General features: G+C 33.4%; 1 protein-coding gene across 14 annotated transcripts in view; it reads left to right on the forward strand.

The window, feature by feature from the left end:
* Window positions 1–18,225, forward strand: part of EVI5 (ecotropic viral integration site 5) — a 194,722-nt gene that overhangs the window by 116,944 nt on the left and 59,553 nt on the right. For all 14 annotated transcript variants that reach the window (XM_038541354.1, XM_038541348.1, XM_038541355.1 and 11 more), the window contains 3 exons: window positions 411–551; window positions 1,644–1,802; window positions 11,166–11,312. In XM_038541354.1, the coding sequence (XP_038397282.1) occupies window positions 411–551; window positions 1,644–1,802; window positions 11,166–11,312 (447 nt within the window). The remainder of the gene's footprint in view (window positions 1–410; window positions 552–1,643; window positions 1,803–11,165; window positions 11,313–18,225) is intronic.

Below are 18,225 nucleotides of genomic sequence, written 5' to 3' on the forward strand. Positions count from 1 at the left end.
TGAAACATGATAAGTGAAAGAAGCTAATCATAAAAGGTCAGATATCATGTGATTCCATTGTTATGAAATGTTCAGAATAGACAAATCCACAGAGACAGAAAGTAGTCTAGTGGATGTCAGGGGCTGAGGGAGGGGAAATGTGGAGGGACTGCTAATGGGTATAGGGTTTCATTGTGGGGTGATTAAAATGTCCTGAAATTAGATCATGATGATGGTTGTACAATTCTGTGAATACTCTTAAATCCACTGACTAGTGTACGTTAAAAGGGTAAGTTTTATTGTTTGTGATTTATATTTTAGTAAAACTGTATAAAATTAAATATAATTGTGTATGGGACAAAATAGTTCTTACAGCATATGTTTTATTTCATTCTTTAAATTTAAAAATCCCAAATTTTCTCTTGCTTTAGAGAAACAACTCTTTTCCTGATGAAAATAACATTGCAAGGCTTCAGGAGGAGCTCATTGCTGTGAAACTGAGAGAAGCAGAAGCTATTATGGGATTGAAAGAACTGAGACAACAGGTCAAGGATTTAGAGGAACACTGGCAGGTATATCAGTCAGTATACTTTGCGCGCTTTTAAAAAGCAGGTGAAGCCTAAATGTTTAATTTGTATGAGTTTGAAGTGCTGATGATCATCATTAGGATTTGAGTTTAAAGTGAGACTCTTTAAATGCAAAAATATGAAGGCATTTATAAATTGAAAGAACCTTTAAGCTGTTTCTTCCTTTTTAATTCATATAATTAAAAAGATAAAATAGAGATCAACTCAAGTTGTTGTTATTGTACCATTGTGATTTATGTAACTTCTTCTAATGAAGAGAAAAGAAAATTTTCCTTTATATAGGACATTTTTCTGTTGATATTAAATCCATTGGTCAGTATGAAACAGCAGGATGACACCAATATAAATTTGTCTATACATTTGTAAACTGTTTTGAAAATTGGTTGTTTCACAAAATCAGGCATTTATATGCCCACAGATTTTTTCACATATGAGGAAAAGTGCTGATAAGGAACCAAAAAACAGAATCTAGAAGCAGGAGAGGAAAATAAAAAACACTATATATCATTTCAGATTAGTGACTTTGGTTTGAATTTTGGGGTAGGGTTACCTCTAGCAAAGATTGAAATTAGTCCTTGATATTGCCACAACATTTTTCTTTTTTCCCAGAAGTATCAGGCAGCAATAAACTGTAAATTAAAAACAAAACCGATGCTTCACCATGGATACTTTGAGAACATTTCTAATATTCCTTAATTCATGAATGGCCCCGTTTTTTCTTTTCTTGGGATTTCATTAAAAATTTGGAAATCTGTCATAATAAATTTAGGGTGAAAATTGTGTTCTATACAATGATCCACAGTATAAACAGATTTGAACTATATCTGAGCTTGTATTTCAGGTCTGCCACTTACTGGCTATATTGACCTTTCTGAAGTTACTTAATCATCATTTCCATTTTCTGACCTGTATAATGAAGATAATAGTACATAACTATTAAAGTTTTCTGGGGATTAAATAAAATAATGTATATATAGTGCTAAATATAGTACTGGACATGAAATAAGTTCCAGGAAAGTTAGCTCTTATTTTGATACTGGGAATATTTGTTGCAATATAATTTTTTCTGTCTTTTAGCGCCACTTAGCTCGTACTACTGGGAGATGGAAAGACCCACCTAAGAAAAATGCTGTAAATGAGTTACAGGATGAACTGATGACCATTCGACTTAGAGAAGCTGAAACTCAGGCAGAAATAAGAGAAATTAAACAAAGGATGATGGAAATGGAAACACAGGTATGATGGGAAAGCCCAGTACCTTTAAAAAATGGCCATTAGCATGGGACACCTGAGTAGCTCCATTGGTTAAACTTTGGACTCTTGATTTTGGCTCAGGTTATGACCTTAGGAGTACAGGTGTGGAGCCTTCTTAAGATTCTCCCCCCCCCCCCCCTTAAAAAAAAACATCATGAGCAGGTCAAAATCTATGCACAGGTTATATCATCTCTAGAATAGGTGTAGAATAGATATAAAAGATGGATATATGAAACTGTCTAGACTATAATTTCCTAGCCCAAATGAAAACCGCTAAAAATTGTAGTCTTTGATATCAGAGATTTTAATGTTTTCTTTGACCCAATCGGCAAAGTTTAAGCACGTCATAAAACTGTATTTAACTTGTTGCCTTATTGCACAAGTTGAGAGGAAATATTCATGTAGAGCAAAATTTCTCAACCTTGATTCTTAAGATTTTGAACCAGGTAATTCTTTATTTGGGGGACTGGCCTATGCATTGTAGGGTGTTTACCAGTATCGCTGTCCTCTACCCACTAGATCCAATTTCACTGTACTCCCCACCCCAGGTTGTGATGACCAAAAGCATCTCCACACATTGCCAAATGTCCTTAGGGGACATAATTGCTCCTGGTTGAGAATAATTGGCGTAGAATATAATGTGAATGATGCTTCCGTATGTGTAATGTGGTGACTCTGAGCAGTTAATTCCAAATTTATACTTCTTTTTTCTCAAGTCTCCCCTTTCTGTAATAAATTCTATCTTAAATATACTTGATTTAAGATCTGCAAAATTCTTTTAATGGAACTCACTTGCGTTATAAAGTATATTTAATTTTTATGTGGTACATTTGTGTGGACCATATTCTTTCTGTATTCTCTGTAATGTTAGTTGGTTTTCTAAGTACTTAGTCACTAGGGGGCATAGTTAACTCACGTATCATTCTGTATACCTATAGGTAAAATTGTCTGAACTTGAATATGGTCACACGAATCTGTAAATCCTTTAGGTTAAACAATATACCTTGTTTTACACTGTTCAAAGTTATTTTCTTGTATTTTTCATTATAATTAAAAATAACAGTAAAATTTTGAAAAGTAGAAATCTAGCTTCTGGGACACCTGGATGGCTCAGTGGTTGAGCATCTGTGTGCCTTTGGCTTATGGCATGATCCTGGGGTCCTGGGGTTGATTCCCACATTGGGCTTCCTGCATGGCGCCTGCTTCTCCCTCTGCCTGGGTCTCTGCCTCTCTGTGTCTCTCATGAATAAATGAATAAAATCTGAAAAAAAAAAAAAATAAAGAAATCTAGCTTTTGTATTGGGAAGTTTTATTTCATAAAAGATTTTTATCTCCTTGTACACACATTAAAGATGCAATACAGCCTATAAGCCTATATTCAGGGTTTTTATCGTTCTTTTTTTTTTTTAAAGACTTTATCTAATTTGAGAGAGAGATCATGAGAGCACACAAGCAGGGGGAGAGGGAAAGGGGAGAAGCAGGCCTCCCACCAAGCAGGGAGCCCAAGGCAGGCTCAATCCCAGGACCCGGGGGTCATGACCTGAGCAGAAGGCAAACGCTTAAATGACGGAGCCACCCAGGCACCCCTAGGTTTTATTTCAAAGTGGTGAACGAATCAAATTCACAAACATCGTTTTGAGAACTTTTGAATACAAACCACCGTCCAGCCATTAGAAAACTTAGCACATGGGAATCAGGCATGCACAAAATACATTTATTATAATTCACTATATTACATGATGGTTGTTAAATAATCATTTCACACTATATGTAAATCAAGTCATTATTCTGTATACCTTAGACTTACACAGCACTATATATATCAATTATATCTCAATAAAATTGGAAAATGTGTAATTTTGAAATTTGGTAATTAAAGAGTTCAATAGAGGGATCCCTGGGTGGCGCAGCGGTTTGGCGCCTGCCTTTGGCCCAGGGCGCGATCCTGGAGACCCGGGATCGAATCCCACGTCGGGCTCCCGGTGCATGGAGCCTGCTTCTCCCTCTGCCTCTCTCTCTCTCTCTCTCTGTGACTATCATAAATAAATAAAAATTAAAAAAATTAAAAAAAAAATAAAGAGTTCAATAGAAATTGCTATGGAAAATAGGAGGGGAAAATAAATTCCAACTAGAAAGTTTAGGGAAAAGCTTGAACAATTTGTACTTTGAATTGTACCTAAGAGTGATTTTGAATGGATTTTGCTGGAAGAGGAATGGCATAAGGCACTTTTTCCTAAATGCCAGTGCTCGAACTAGTGATGGTCCATACAGAGCATCCAGATTAAGAGATTTGTCCTTGTTGATACATGTAGTTTCAATTCCTTAATTTTAGAAAATTTTAGTGCCTTTTAGAAAATGCCGAGGAAGTACATCTTAGTTTATTGAACCACACTCTTCTTTCTGTGTGCCAGTTTTTGCTATTACAGATAGTGCTGTTCTGAACATTCTTGCACATATTTCCTAGTGGATAGCTCTAAGAGTTTCTTCAGGACAGAGTTTTTTTTTTTTTTTTTTTTTAATACCATAAACCTCTTTGGCAGTCTGGAGCCTCTGGACTCTTTCTCAAAAATAATGGTTTTTTAATGCATAAAGTAAAATACATAGGACTGCAAAGCAAACTAGTTATATTGAGGTACAGTTGTCAATATACAGGTACAGAGATGTACACAACGCATTCACATGGCTGGATTCAGGTTTTTAATATTTTGGATTTTTTTGTACCTAAGTTAAAATGTACAATTTTTCTTTTGGGGGAGGCTTTTACTAGTTTCAATAGAAAGGTTATAAAAAGCTCATGGAATTAATTGGATTGTATTTTATCTTTTTTTGTTATAGTTTATAAAATACTATCTAAGATTTGAATTACTTGTCACTTCAGTATTTACTGGAATCCATTCCTTTAAACAGTGTTATCTTTTTGTTTTGTTTTGTGTGAATAGTAACTATCAATCCTACTTACTGAAAAGTTACAAGTCTTTTCAGGTTTTCTGTTTTTTTGTCTTGAGTCTGGTTTGGTAAGTTAATGTTTCCCTTCCATTTCATCTAAATTTTCAAATTTATCACTTAGAGTTGTTCAGAGTAGTTTTTAAAGAAATATCCTTTCTTTCTACTGGATCAATATTTGTCTCTTTTTTCATTTCTAATAGTGTTTATTTGTGCCTGTGTATTTTCTTGGAAAGACACAGAAGTTGACCGTATTTTTTAGAAACTTGCCATTTTTAATATTTCTAAAGACTGGGGGCAAAAAAAAAAAAAAAAAAGGCTGGGGGCAGCCCGGGTGGCTCAGCTGTTTAGAGCCTGCCTTCGGCCCAGGGCATGATCCTGGAGTCCCAGGATCGAGTCCCATGTCGGGCTCCCTGCATGGAGCCTGCTTCTCCCTCTGCCTGTGTCTCTGCCTCTCTCTCTCTGTGTCTCTCTCATGAATAAATAAATAAAATCTTAAAAAAATATATATTTCGAAAGACTGGGTTTTTAGTTTTTTTGGTCCTCCATGTTAATACCATTGTTTTCTGTATAATTTAGTTCTATTCCTTATATTCTTTTATTATATGTTGCTTGGGTTTCATCTTTTTCCCCTTTGTTTGTACTCCTATTATGTTTTCTTTTATTTCCAGAAGTATAGATTAGTAGTTTATGTCATTATGTTAACTAACTTGCTTTGTGGTCACAGAATGTGGTCTGTAGAGTCTTATATTAGATCAAACTTCTTAATTATTTAATGTATCTTAAATATATTTAATGTATTGTTTGTATTTTCTATATCCTTCCTAGTTTTTGTGTGTGTCACCTTATCTTTGAAATACTAACTAGTAGATATTTTCTGTTGTGATTATGGATTTGTTTATTTCTCCTCAGAATAATAATTTTTTTTGGCTTAAAATATTCTGAGCCTCTTTTAGAAGGACATACAAATATATAATTGTTATTTCTTTTGTGGTAAAATGAATCTCACTATATACTAATCCTCTTTATCCTTCATGATGCATTTTGATTTAGTCTGTTCATCTTAACATAGTTATTTAAGCTGTTTGTTGTTTAGCATTTGCCTTAATATATCTTTTCCATCCTTTAAATTCCAACCTATTTATTATATTCTGATGAACTTCATATAGGTATGTATTTTTAAAAATCCAGTCTGACAAATGATCATACAACTCTGTGAATATACAAAACCACTGAAGTATAGGTACACTTTAGGTGAATTTTATGATGTGGACATCCCAATAAAGCTATAAAAATGCAGTCTCGGTCTCTTTTAGCTGTCATGTGTAGTACATGTTTGATGATTCAGTTTGGATTAATATTTATCAGCTTGCTGCCTATCCTCTCTTTGTTCCATTATCTGTATTTTTTTTCTTCTTTTTTCTACTTTCTCTTGGGTTTTGGGCATTTATTATAATTACGTTTTATCTCCACAATTGTCTTTATTTATACTCCGTACATTTTTTTCTTTTTTACTAGTTTCTTTAGGTTTTTCAATATACATCTAACCAGAGCTTGTCTTCAAATAATATTGTACCTTTCACATGTAATAAGGACCTTTCAACAGTATATTCCCAGTTCTTCCCCCTTTCTTTGTGCTATTGTTCTCATATATTTTACATATAGTCAACCATGTCATGTGCTACTAATTTTGCTTTAATCATTACCTTTCAGAGAAATTTTTAAAAATTTTAACATTTTCCCTTCAATTATTGCATTTTGGCATTTTATTTTTTTGTATAGATTTGCGTTTCTGTCTGGTGGCATATTCCTATTGCTTAAAGAACTTCCTTTAACATTTTTGTACTGCTGGTTAGCTGGCAGTACTTTTATTTCTTTGGGAAAGTATTTCTTCGATTTTAAAATGCATATTTGCTGGATATTGTATTTGGAGTTGTTTCTTGTTTTTCTTCAATGGTGTAAGTTATTCTTCTTGTCAGAAACCATGCAAGCCAGAATTCTGGTTTTTTCATCTGCATGTAATGTGTTTGACCCTCTGGTTACCCTTAAGGTTATCTCTTGTTTTTAGGAGCTTAAAGATGAAATGACTTGTTTTTTGTTTTGTTGTTTTCTGTTTTTTTTTTTTTTTTTTTGCTTTGTTTTTATCCTGAGTTTCTTGGCCCTATGTATTTGTGCCTGTCATGAAACTTGAAAAATTCTTGGTTATTCTTTCTTCAAATATTTCTTCTGCCCTATCCATACTCTTTTCTCCTTCTGGGATTCCCATTACACATATGTTAGATTATTTTATATTAATGGTAACTCTTGGATGATCTGTTCTTTTTTTCCCCCTCATTATTTGTTCTTTTTGCATTTCAGTATCTATTGACTTAAATATTTATATTGACTTATCATTAAGTTCACTGATTCTTCCACTCTGTGAGTAGTCTAATGAGCCATTGAAGGCATTCTTCACATCTACTACTGTGTTTTTTCATTTCTAGCATTTCCATTTGATTCTTTTAGTTTTTATTTCTCTGCTGATAGTAATTATGTGATCTTGCATGCTTTTCACTTTTTTCTTAGAGCCTTTAGCATATTAATCACAGTTATTATAAGTTCCCTGTCAGGCAATTTTAATATCTGTGTCATATGTGAGGCTAATTCTGCTGATTACTTTGTCTCTTGGTAGTGTTTTGTTTTTTCTTGTCTTTTCCTATGCTTTGTAATTTTTTGTTGAAAACTGAATATCTTGTGTAGGACAATAGACTTAGGTAAGTAGTTTTTATGCCTGGAAATGGGCATACCTTTTCCTCTGCTAGGCCTTTAATGTGGGGGATTTGAGTTAATACAGTCAGGAGTTGGGCTGGGTTTGAGGTTTGTTGTTTCTGTGGTTACCCTCATTGCACCACAGGCTTCAAATTCCTCTAGCATGATCTTATTTTTAGAATGGGGGCTGGTTTGCCAGAGGGTTTTCTTAGTGTCTTTAGGTCTTCCATTTGCACAGCACTTCAGAGATTCAGTATTCAGAAGTGTTCCACTATTACTTTTTACAGGAAGTTGGAGGGGCAGAAGTGTTGCCCATTTTTCTAATAAAGCCTTAGTCTTAGGTTGCATAGTGTCCCTGGATCTAGAGTGTTTGACTTTCTTGGTGCTCCTGCCCTACCACCAGCTATAGTCCTAGGTCCACAATATCGTCCTGTCCCTTCCTCACATGTAGTGGTTTCTCCAGTGCTCTAAGGTCAATAGTGTTTTTTGCCCCATTTCAAGCTTATGTTCCCTAGAGGAGACAAGCAAGGTTTAATGCTCCTTTCGCATTGGCTGTTATTCTCCTCCCTCAAGCCTGCGCAATGGAGATCTCTTTTTCAAGACTCTCATCTGTCTTTTTTGTGTGGTCCATGAAGAAAAAGTGTGTAAGAGCTTGTGAACTTTCCTGCTCCCTTAGGCTCCACACTCTCTAGCCAGTCAACACTTGGTCTCTACCAATTTGATTATATTCTGGCTGAATTATTCTTAACAGCTTTGGCTTCATCTGTCTTGTCTGTCCTTATATTTTAGGGATAGTTAATTGCCTTGTGACCTCACCTCTCTGATTTCAAGAGAAGTCATGAATTTAGATTTTGGCTTGCCTTTTTTTTTTTTTTTTTTTTTTAATTGAAAGAGTGAGAATAATGTTCTTTCTATTCTACAACCACATCAGGAATCCAAACTCTTTATTATAATGTATTTTAAATTGTTTTCTTTTTTTATTCCCTTTTTTCTATTTTTCCCTCCCTTTTTATTGGATTAATTTAGATGATGTTTCTTTTTCTGCTACTGGTTTGACTTTTATAATTCCTTTTCTGTTAGCGTTTGTTACCTATGTAATAAAAAATAAAAAATGCTCACCTGACTGAACAAAGTTTGATGTTGATAATTATCCCCATCTTCCTTCGAAGTTATGTAAGGGCCTTGGAAGATCTTCATGTGCTCTTCTTTCATTTTCCAATCTTATATCTTACTATTATTGTACATCTTTTTTATATCTCCAAATTACGAGACATTATTGCTTTGTGGAGTCAGTGCTTATTTGGATTTGTCTGCCTGTTTGCTGAGTTTTTGCTCTTTAACAGTTTTCTTTCCGATTTCAATCATGAGTTGTAAAGTCTCACTTTCTTAACAGTAAATATACTTTTTTTTCTCACTTTTATATGATAGTTTATTTGAATACACTAAAGTAGGATGAAATTTAGTTTTTAAAGCACTACAGATTTTTCCTGTTGCAATGTCTATTGCATATTTCACCTTCCCTTTTCACAGATCCTCAGTTTTGCCCTTGATTTGCATCTTCGTTAGCATTGTTTTGTTAAAGTGTGTCTTAGTGAGGGTTTATTTGTATTTATCCTGTTTGGGACTAGTTGTGCTTCCCAAAATGTAGATTCTTATATATATCTTTATCAGTTGTAAAAACTGTCAACTATAGTCAACTCTTAGACAATCATATCTTACCTTTTTCTTTGTTTTCAGTTTTATCGTGAAACCCCCCCATTGGGTGTATTTTGTAACTCCTTACTCTCTTCTATGTTTTCTGACCTCTTCTGGAACACTTTTTTTTTTCAGTGTAGCTAATCACCTACTTAACCCTTTAATTTTTAAACATTATTGGCCACATTAACTTCTAGAAATTGTATTTGATTATTTTTCAGATTTTCTAAATGTGGGGTTTTTAAAAGATATTTATTCATTTGAGAGAAAGAGAGAGAGAGAGAGAGCATGCATGCATGAGTTGGGGAGGAGCAGAAGGAGAGGGACAACTGACTGAGGCCCCTGGTGCAGGGCTCCATCCCACAACCCTGAGTTTATGAAGTGAAACGAAATCAAGAATTGGAAGCTTAACCAATGAGCTACCCAGGCGCCCCCAAATTTGCTAAATGTTTTTTGATAATTAGTTGTTCTTTGCTTAGGTTTTTGCTCTCTCTTTTTATGCCTAATAATTTTAAATAAACTGTTTCATATAAATCCTTACATGATTATTTTCCAACTAGAGTTTTTAAAAAATCTATTCTTTTGTCCTGTTGTCTACAATTTCTCACTCATTGTCAATTTTCAGTTTTGCTTATGTGTGGAGTTTTATAATTTTGGGTCATAGACTTGTATTGAGGGGTGGGAGGAAGAGTTCTCTCTGAGAATTCTTTGAAGCTTATGTTGAAGGTATGTCCTTCTGAAGTATTTAGTGGTAGGAAAGAAGACAGTAAAAAGAAGTTGTGGAACATTTTGAATCTAAGCACTAAGTACTTGAGTACTAAGAAGTTCATTATTTTGTAGACAGGAAGATGAATAAAACTAAAGATGAAGAAACTCAGAAGTGGTAGAAAGTTTTGGACCTTAAGTCTATTCTATGATGCAGATTTTTAAAAATCAAGGCAGGGTTCTTTTTATTGAATGAGGTAGAATAGTTATAATAAAGGTAACAACCCAGAATTTATTAAGTATCTGTTTAATTTCAGACATTATATGAGACTCCTTTCATAAACTTTTCTCATATGATTCTTAAAACACAGCCTTTAAAGTCAAGTAGTAGTTTCTGTGCTTATACCAGTGTACTGAAATTTGTTGGGATTAGATAAGTTTAGCAAGGTTGAAAAACTGTAAAATGAGGAGCCAGATTTTCATCTTTGGTTATAAAATCCCTACTGTTTCTTTCAGACCCCTAATAGAATATTTTGGGGTTAAGAGAAACAGGCTACGTGAAACCTACATGGGGAAACTACCTCATGTCAGCCAATTTAAGGCCTATATATATTTTTTTAGTATGTTCTATAATTGTAACACATTAAATAGCTAGCATTCATTGAGTTCTTTCTATATATTAAGCTCTGTTCCATGTGATCTCTCATTTAATACTGAAGACAATCAAATGCGAAATAGGAAGTATTTTTATATACATTTTTCAAATGAGGAAATAGACTCAAATATTATAACTGGTTTGCCTAATCATCAGATAAAACGTCAGAATTCAAAACCAATTCATGCTCCATAAAAAGACTGTTCTGTATGTTAGAGGAATATAGAACTGCCTATGACAAATTTCATGACACCAAGGATTTTACAGTTCAGTATATGGTGATGGTACTTTTCAATTCGTCTGTGCTTTCTTTTGGAAACTGGAAACATTCTGTGTAAACATTCTTAAAGTTTGTAGATACGTATTGTATAAACAGAAAATTAGGAAGAGTTTGTAATATAGACCTTAAGTATTCTTTTGGATGACTTGATTTTTAAGCCTGTTTTATAACTTTTTTTTTAGTATTGAACAATTAAATAAAAAATAGTAAATATAAAAAATTCAACTGTAACTAATATCATTTTATAAAATAGGGAGATAGAAATTTGTAGGTTTTTTGGAGTCTTTAGTGTCTGAGTATTTACATTTTTAATTATTAGAATCAGATCAATAGTAACCATCTTCGAAGAGCAGAACAAGAGGTGATCAGTCTACACGAGAAGGTGCAATATCTTTCAGCACAGAACAAAGGACTGCTTACTCAATTAAGTGAAGCAAAACGCAAACAAGCAGAGATTGAATGCAAGGTAAATATATCAGCTACCTATTGTTTTTGTCAATGTAATAATGCCTTTTTGTTTTGTCTCTTCATTATTTAAAACCAAATAAAACCAAAAAGAGCTAGTTTTTTTCCCCCCACTTTTCCTGAACTGGGTTTAGTGGTTGCTTTCAGACAGGGTTAGCTCATCTTGCTGTGAGGTGGATTTCAGGCAGGAAACCTCATTTTCACCCACTTGGTTAAATGCCAGTGTAGGAAATTAAGTTAAACAAGTAGTTGAAAATTGCTATCTTTCTGCAATTTTTCTTTTGACTTATAACCCTTTAAAAGAAAAGCTTTTAAAATTGCAACCAAAAATATAGGTGATTTAGAGAGGTGTGTGAAGTGTTTGGATTTATAAAGCATCGAAAAGTATTTGAATGCAAGTAAATTTTTTTAAAAATCAATTTACAGTACAACAGTGGTGAGAGAGTAAGGGGGATAAGGAGTGGGGTGGGATGAGGAGGGAGGTGGAAGGAGAGTGTTAGAGAAAGAAATAACTGAAGAGATGACTATGGTCTGAGCATTAGAGTAGATTACTGAGGAGTAGTTACGGGATTTTAAAAATAAACTAGATATCCATCTTTTCATGATAGGACAGCAGGAATGATGCTCTTTAAAGATTCCAGCCTTATTATTCTATGATAAGAAATAAGACTTTCAATGGTACATATGAAGCTGTAATTCCATCAACTTGTTCTGGTGTCATTAAAAACCAAGAATGAAGCTTGAGTGGTTTATCAGTGTCACTGAAATCCAGAGATGAAATTACATCCTAATAAATATGCATGGATGTTGCAGTTTACACTGACAGAAATCTGTAGGCAGTACTGAAATTTGTACTAACTTAAAATTAGTCCCTTTAGAAGGAAATGACTAATTTAAAAATAAAATTATGTGACATGAGGTTATATCAGTTTGATTTGCCCTTCTAATATGTGACTGAATTTTCATGATGTCATATTGTCTGTGCTGATTTATTTTTAACAAAGAGCTAAACTTAGTCTTTTTTCATTATTGGTGTAAGTTTTCCTTAAACATAGGTTGTTCACACTGTTACTGGATTTAATATTCCTTCTCAAATGCTTTAGCACCTTTTAAGCAAAGTGTTCTTTGGAAATAATCTATGGGATTTGCTGATAAAAAATATATATTCTTTTGAATTTAACTAATGGACTCAGATTCCGAATTTTAGAAAATTTTAAGAACCATTATGAACTTTTATTTAATTTTTAGAAGTTCATTAATAATTCTGTGAAATATGTTATAGATGCTGACTTTGATATCTCCCCATATTTACCCTTTGTATTGATTTATTCAATATTTTATAATACCTTTTGCAGATTTTGAGAATGACCAGTGTGTTCATTGTTACCGTAGCACCTAGTACATTGTAATTAAGTATTTTACCTTGTTACACTTGAACAGTTCAGGAACAAACCCTAACTTTTTCAAGGAAGTTAGTCCTTCAATTATAGAAACTCTGATTCGTTTTCATTCAGATATTTTTAAAGATTTTATTTATTTGAGAGAGCACGAGTTGGGAGAAGGGGCAGAGGGAGAGGGAGAAGCAGACTCTACTAAGCAGAGAGGCCAACTCAGGGCTTTATCCCAGGACCCTGGGATCCTGACCTGAGCCAAAGGCAGGTATTTAACTGAGCCACCAAGAGCCCCTCATTGAGTTTTATATTATTATAGTATAATTTGTTGATAAGTAATTATTAAATTTCATTTTATTTTTAGTTCATTTATTTTTCATTATCAGGATATTGTTTTTAATATTAATGTTATTTCCCCCTCTATTACTGAATTTGAATGTTTCCACTTAAAGGTGAAAATAGTGTAAGTCTGTCATCTCCAATATGAAAATTCAAAACACTGAAGCCCAAGCGTTTTTCATAAATTTCACACAAATTCATTTGAATGGCCATTTATAGTTTTTATTTTATCCCACTTTGTATAGATATTTATACTTTATGGTTTCTTTGTGTTTAGCATTGAACATAGTATTTCATTATGGATGCTGCCACTGGATCATATTAATGTATGGTTTATGTACCTTATTATTTTTCTAAAATCTAAAAATTCTGAAATTCCATGACATACCTAGCCCCCAAGATTTTAGTAATGAGATTGTGGAATTTTCTATATAAATCTAAGTTTGAAGATTATAGAAAGATTTTATATTCTCTGGTTCTCTATATATATGGATATACCAACATAGATCTCTATATATCCATGAGAAAAGATATATTAATTCATATATAAATTTGTAAAATTGTATGATAAGTGATTTTAAGTGAAGAAAATAAAAATATTATACTTTGATTATAATACTGTGCATATATGGAATAATGACAGGAAGGGAGCTTGAAGAAAAGAAATCTGGTGCTTATATGTAATATAAACTTAAATACCTTAATACATACACATTTTTTCATAATGCTTTGATTTTTTGAGTGTAAATGAAAGCATTGCTCACGCTCTTTCCCCTTTTATCTCATTCTCTTCCTGACTCTACCACATACCCCTTCTTTTATTTTTTGCTAGGTAACTGCTTTTATTATTTTCTGATACATCTTTTCAGAGTTTCTTTTAGGCAAATACTATAGAGTAAAAGTACATAATTTTTCTTTTCATTTTCTTACATGAAAGTTAACATACTGTATGTTCTTCTCTTTGCTTTTTTTGTCACTATGTTTTTATGTCACCATGTTTTGTAGAACTTTCAATATCAGTGTTTCAAGAGTCTTCTCATTAGTTTCTAAGGTACATTGTTTTCCATTGCATGGATGTACTTTAATATACTTAGTAACTGGGTCGTTGTTGATGGGAATATAGATTTTCCCAGTGTTTTGCTGCCATAAGCAGTGTAGTGACTGACCTTGTACATGTATAATTTCAGACACATTGAGTTATATCCACATTCCTATGGAGGTATATCTACACATTCCTGTAGATTTTTTGGTTAGTGGGTAAATACATTTGTACTTTCATGAAATTTTGTTAGATTACACTCCTTAGGATTGTACCGTTTTGTACTCTGACCAAGCGGACATGATAGTAGTACCTGTTTCTCCATTATGTTACTTACAAAGCATAGAGCCAAACCTTTTCATTTTAAATAGATATAACTTGCATATTTTAGGACAGTGATTCTCAAGTAGGGATGGTAGGAGATGAGATTATGAGACTTCAAAGAATAATGGCATCTATTTACATATTCGTCAAATACTTAGGCAGCCCTTATTTCTCAGTCTTAGAGGTTCTAGGGATTCAGTAGTGAAGAAGATGAGCACAACGTTTAGTGAGACAGGAAGTAAAAAATACATAACATCATTCCTAACGATGTACTATAAAGTGGGAGGTAAGGGGAAGTGGTGGTTAAGATGGAATGCCAGGTGGTGATTGTGAAAGCTGAAGAATAGGAAAGAAGCAGACATATGAAGAGCCAGGGGAAGATCCTTGCAAGAAAAGGGTCACAGAATTTAAGATCCAAAAGCGGGAAAGAAGTTGGTTGTTGAGTCTTCTATAAGGTGAGAAGCTAGGGGTGCCTGAGTGGCTCAGTGGGTTAAACGTCTGCCTTTGGCTCAAGTCATGATCCCCGAGTCCTGGGATAAAGCCCCATGTCAGGCTCCCTATTCAGCAGGGAGCTTGCTTCTCCCTCTCCCTCTGCCTCTCTCCCCTGCTCATGCTCTCTATTGCTCACTGTCTCTCATAAATAGATAGATAGATAGATAGATAGATAGATAGATAGATAGATAGATAGATAGATAGATAATCTTTTAAAAAATAAAGAAAAGCTAATAAAATAAAACCATGGAAGTAGGTTGGAACTCCATTTCTTGCCATGTAAAATTTTAGAGTCCATACTAATTAATTTGGGTTTACTCAATGAGAGGCCACTGAAAGGTTTTAGGCAGGAAAACTATGATTTTTTTTTTTCTGTTTTGTTGTATTTGCTTCAGTTTTTTTTTTTTTTTTTTACTTTTGAAATATTTTTATGTTTACAGAAAAGTACCAAAAACAGTACAGAGAGTTACCATATACCTTTTAATCAGCTTCCCCTAAAGTTAACATCTTACATAACCATGATATATTTTTCAGTACTAAGAAATGAATAATGATACAATATTATTACTAAACTATAGACTTTATTTAGATTTCCCCATTATGTCTCTGTCTCCTCCAATCTGTGACAGTTTCTTAATGTTTTCTTATCTTTCCTTACCTTGATTATTAAAGAATACTGGTCAAGTATTTTGTAGAATATCCTTCAGTTTAGGATTGTCCGTTTTCTCATGACTGGACTGAGATAATGTATTTTATGAAAGAGTACAGAGTTGAAGTGTCCTTCACAACATATCATGTTAGAAGACATATATTAATATATCGTATGGTTAGTGCTGTTAACCTTCATCATTTAAGTTGATGTCTGCTTTCTCGAACACTACAGAGCTTTTTTCCTCTGCTACTCTTCTTTACAAGCAAGTTATTAAGTCCAGCCCATAGTCCAACAGCAGGCAGGGCTGTTAAGTTATACCTCCTCAAGTAAAGAATATCAAAGAATTTATGGATGCATATTAAAACCACCACAGTAATTAATAAATATTTGGGGGGAACTATTTTGAGGCCGTGCAAATATCTGTAAAGTTTCAGCAATTACTTTTAGCATTTATTAAGGGATATTGCTTATAGCAATTAATGTAATTATTTTTTAAAAGAACACATATACCACTGGAGATAGGTTTGAGGTGGGGTTGGAGAGAGATTTGATATGAGATCATCAGGAAATCGTACAAGACAGAGGTGCTAGCTTGGGCTTAGATATTAGCATTTAAATAAAGAGAAGTAGATAAATGCACAGTCTGTTTTTGTAGAGAACCAACAAGACTTGGTGATTAGATTGGAGAAGGAGAAGATTAGGGGAAGTTTTTTTTTTTAACTTGATTAACATAATTTTGTATGATTTATAATATATACATTTGTAAGTATTATGAATTTATATAATTCAGTTTATATATATTTATATAAATAATACAGTTTTACTTGATATAATTTTTACACACTGTTAATTGTATAAAATTAGTAGAGTATAAATGTATTAGTTATCTACTATTTTTAAAATTACCTCTAAAACTTAGTGGCTTAAAATAACAATAAGCACCAATATTCTAGAGTTTCCATGGGTCAGAAATTGAGGAGCAGCTTATCCAAATGGTTCTGACTTAGAATCTCTAAGGAGGCTGCAGTCTTCCAGTGGCTTAACTGGAGCTAAAGGATAAGGTGTTTTAGGTGGCTCACAGGCTGAAAGTTGGTGCTGGGACTGTTGGAGACATTACTGCCCTCAAGGGGATTTCTCTTAGTAAAAGATTTAGACAAGTACGCACACAAGCACAATGCAATATGAGTAGTGCTATGATTGAGGAGGTATACAGGGCATTATAATGGGAGTTTAGTGTTAGGGTAATGGTTCAAGAATGGCTAACTGAGGAGTGATTAAAGCATTAAGACTATGTAGGAGTTAAGGAATAACAATAGAGCTCACTGAAGAAAGGGAATAGCATGTGTGAAGAGTAAAATGAGAAGGAACAAGAGGTTGCTTGAACTAAAAAGTTCATTGTAGCTAGAGGTAAGTGTCATAAGGAATATTGGTAAGATACAAGGCTAGAGAAGTGAATAAGGAGTAAAATCATATAGAATCTAGTTTATCAGTATATAAGGACCTGAGTCATTATCTCAAGATCTGTGGAGTGCCATAAAGTGTTTAAAATAAGGGAGTGACAAAATGAGATTTGAATTTTATGAAATATAGACACAGTGGTGTGCTGGTGCCAGCCAGGAAAGGCTTATAAGAACCAGTTGTTAAATTTTCAGGAATTCTGTGACTCACTTATTAAAACAGCCATATTAACAATTAAGTTATATAGCATAATTAAATTATGGTAGAACAAAAATAATAAATACTCAAACTTCATCATTTCCTACTTAGTTTTTACATTTTACCACTATCTGTGCTTTCGAAGTTATTTATATCTCTTGTATGGTGGAAATAACGATATAATAGTTTTCTACTGCACATTTTTTCCCAACTCAGTGTTCAGTAACGTATGTTGGTACCTTGAAAGGAGCCATTTACATTGTAAAGGAGGATTTACATCATATTAGTTGTCAAACTATAAATCAGGGCTGGATTTATTATTTTGTAAATTATCTAGACCAAATGTTGGGAGACTGTAGCTCATAGCCCAAATCTGTTTGGTTGCATGTTTTTGGAAATGAAGTTTTATTGGAATACAGCCTTGCCTATGTATTTATATATTGTCCACCTTCACACTGCATTGATGCTAGGTAGAATAGTTGTGATACATGGTATGGCCCACAAATCTAACATATTTACTACCTGGCCCTTTAAGGAAAAGCTTTTGACTCCTGTGCTAGATTTTTAAATGCAGGTTAAAGTTTAAAAAGGGTTGTTTCTTCGACCTACACATTATGAATAACACAGAATTTTTAAGGAAATTTTCTTTCAGTGTTTGATTACTATTGCCAGAATCAACAAAAAAAACTCTCTCACATTAACAAATGTGTGAAATTCTAACATAAGTCTTCTTTGTTTCACTTTTCATCTTCTAACAAAAATACTTAACGTTTATATCAAAACTTCACTTACTACTTTTTCAACCATCGATGGCTTATGGATACAGTAGTTTAGAAAAAAATCAGTGAAGGCATTCTGTGAGAATATTGTGACTACACAGAATTGGCAATGAGTATTTTTTATCTTATTATCTGAATGTTCTGTATATCCTATGTATCAGTTTATATTTAAAAATATAATAAGCTTATGCTTGAACACGTATGTGTATACACATACACCCCCTCCAGGAGAAAGCTGATTG

The sequence above is a fragment of the Canis lupus genome, chromosome 6 (genome assembly GCF_011100685.1).
Source record: "Canis lupus familiaris isolate Mischka breed German Shepherd chromosome 6, alternate assembly UU_Cfam_GSD_1.0, whole genome shotgun sequence".
In the NCBI taxonomy this organism is placed as follows: domain Eukaryota; kingdom Metazoa; phylum Chordata; class Mammalia; order Carnivora; family Canidae; genus Canis; species Canis lupus.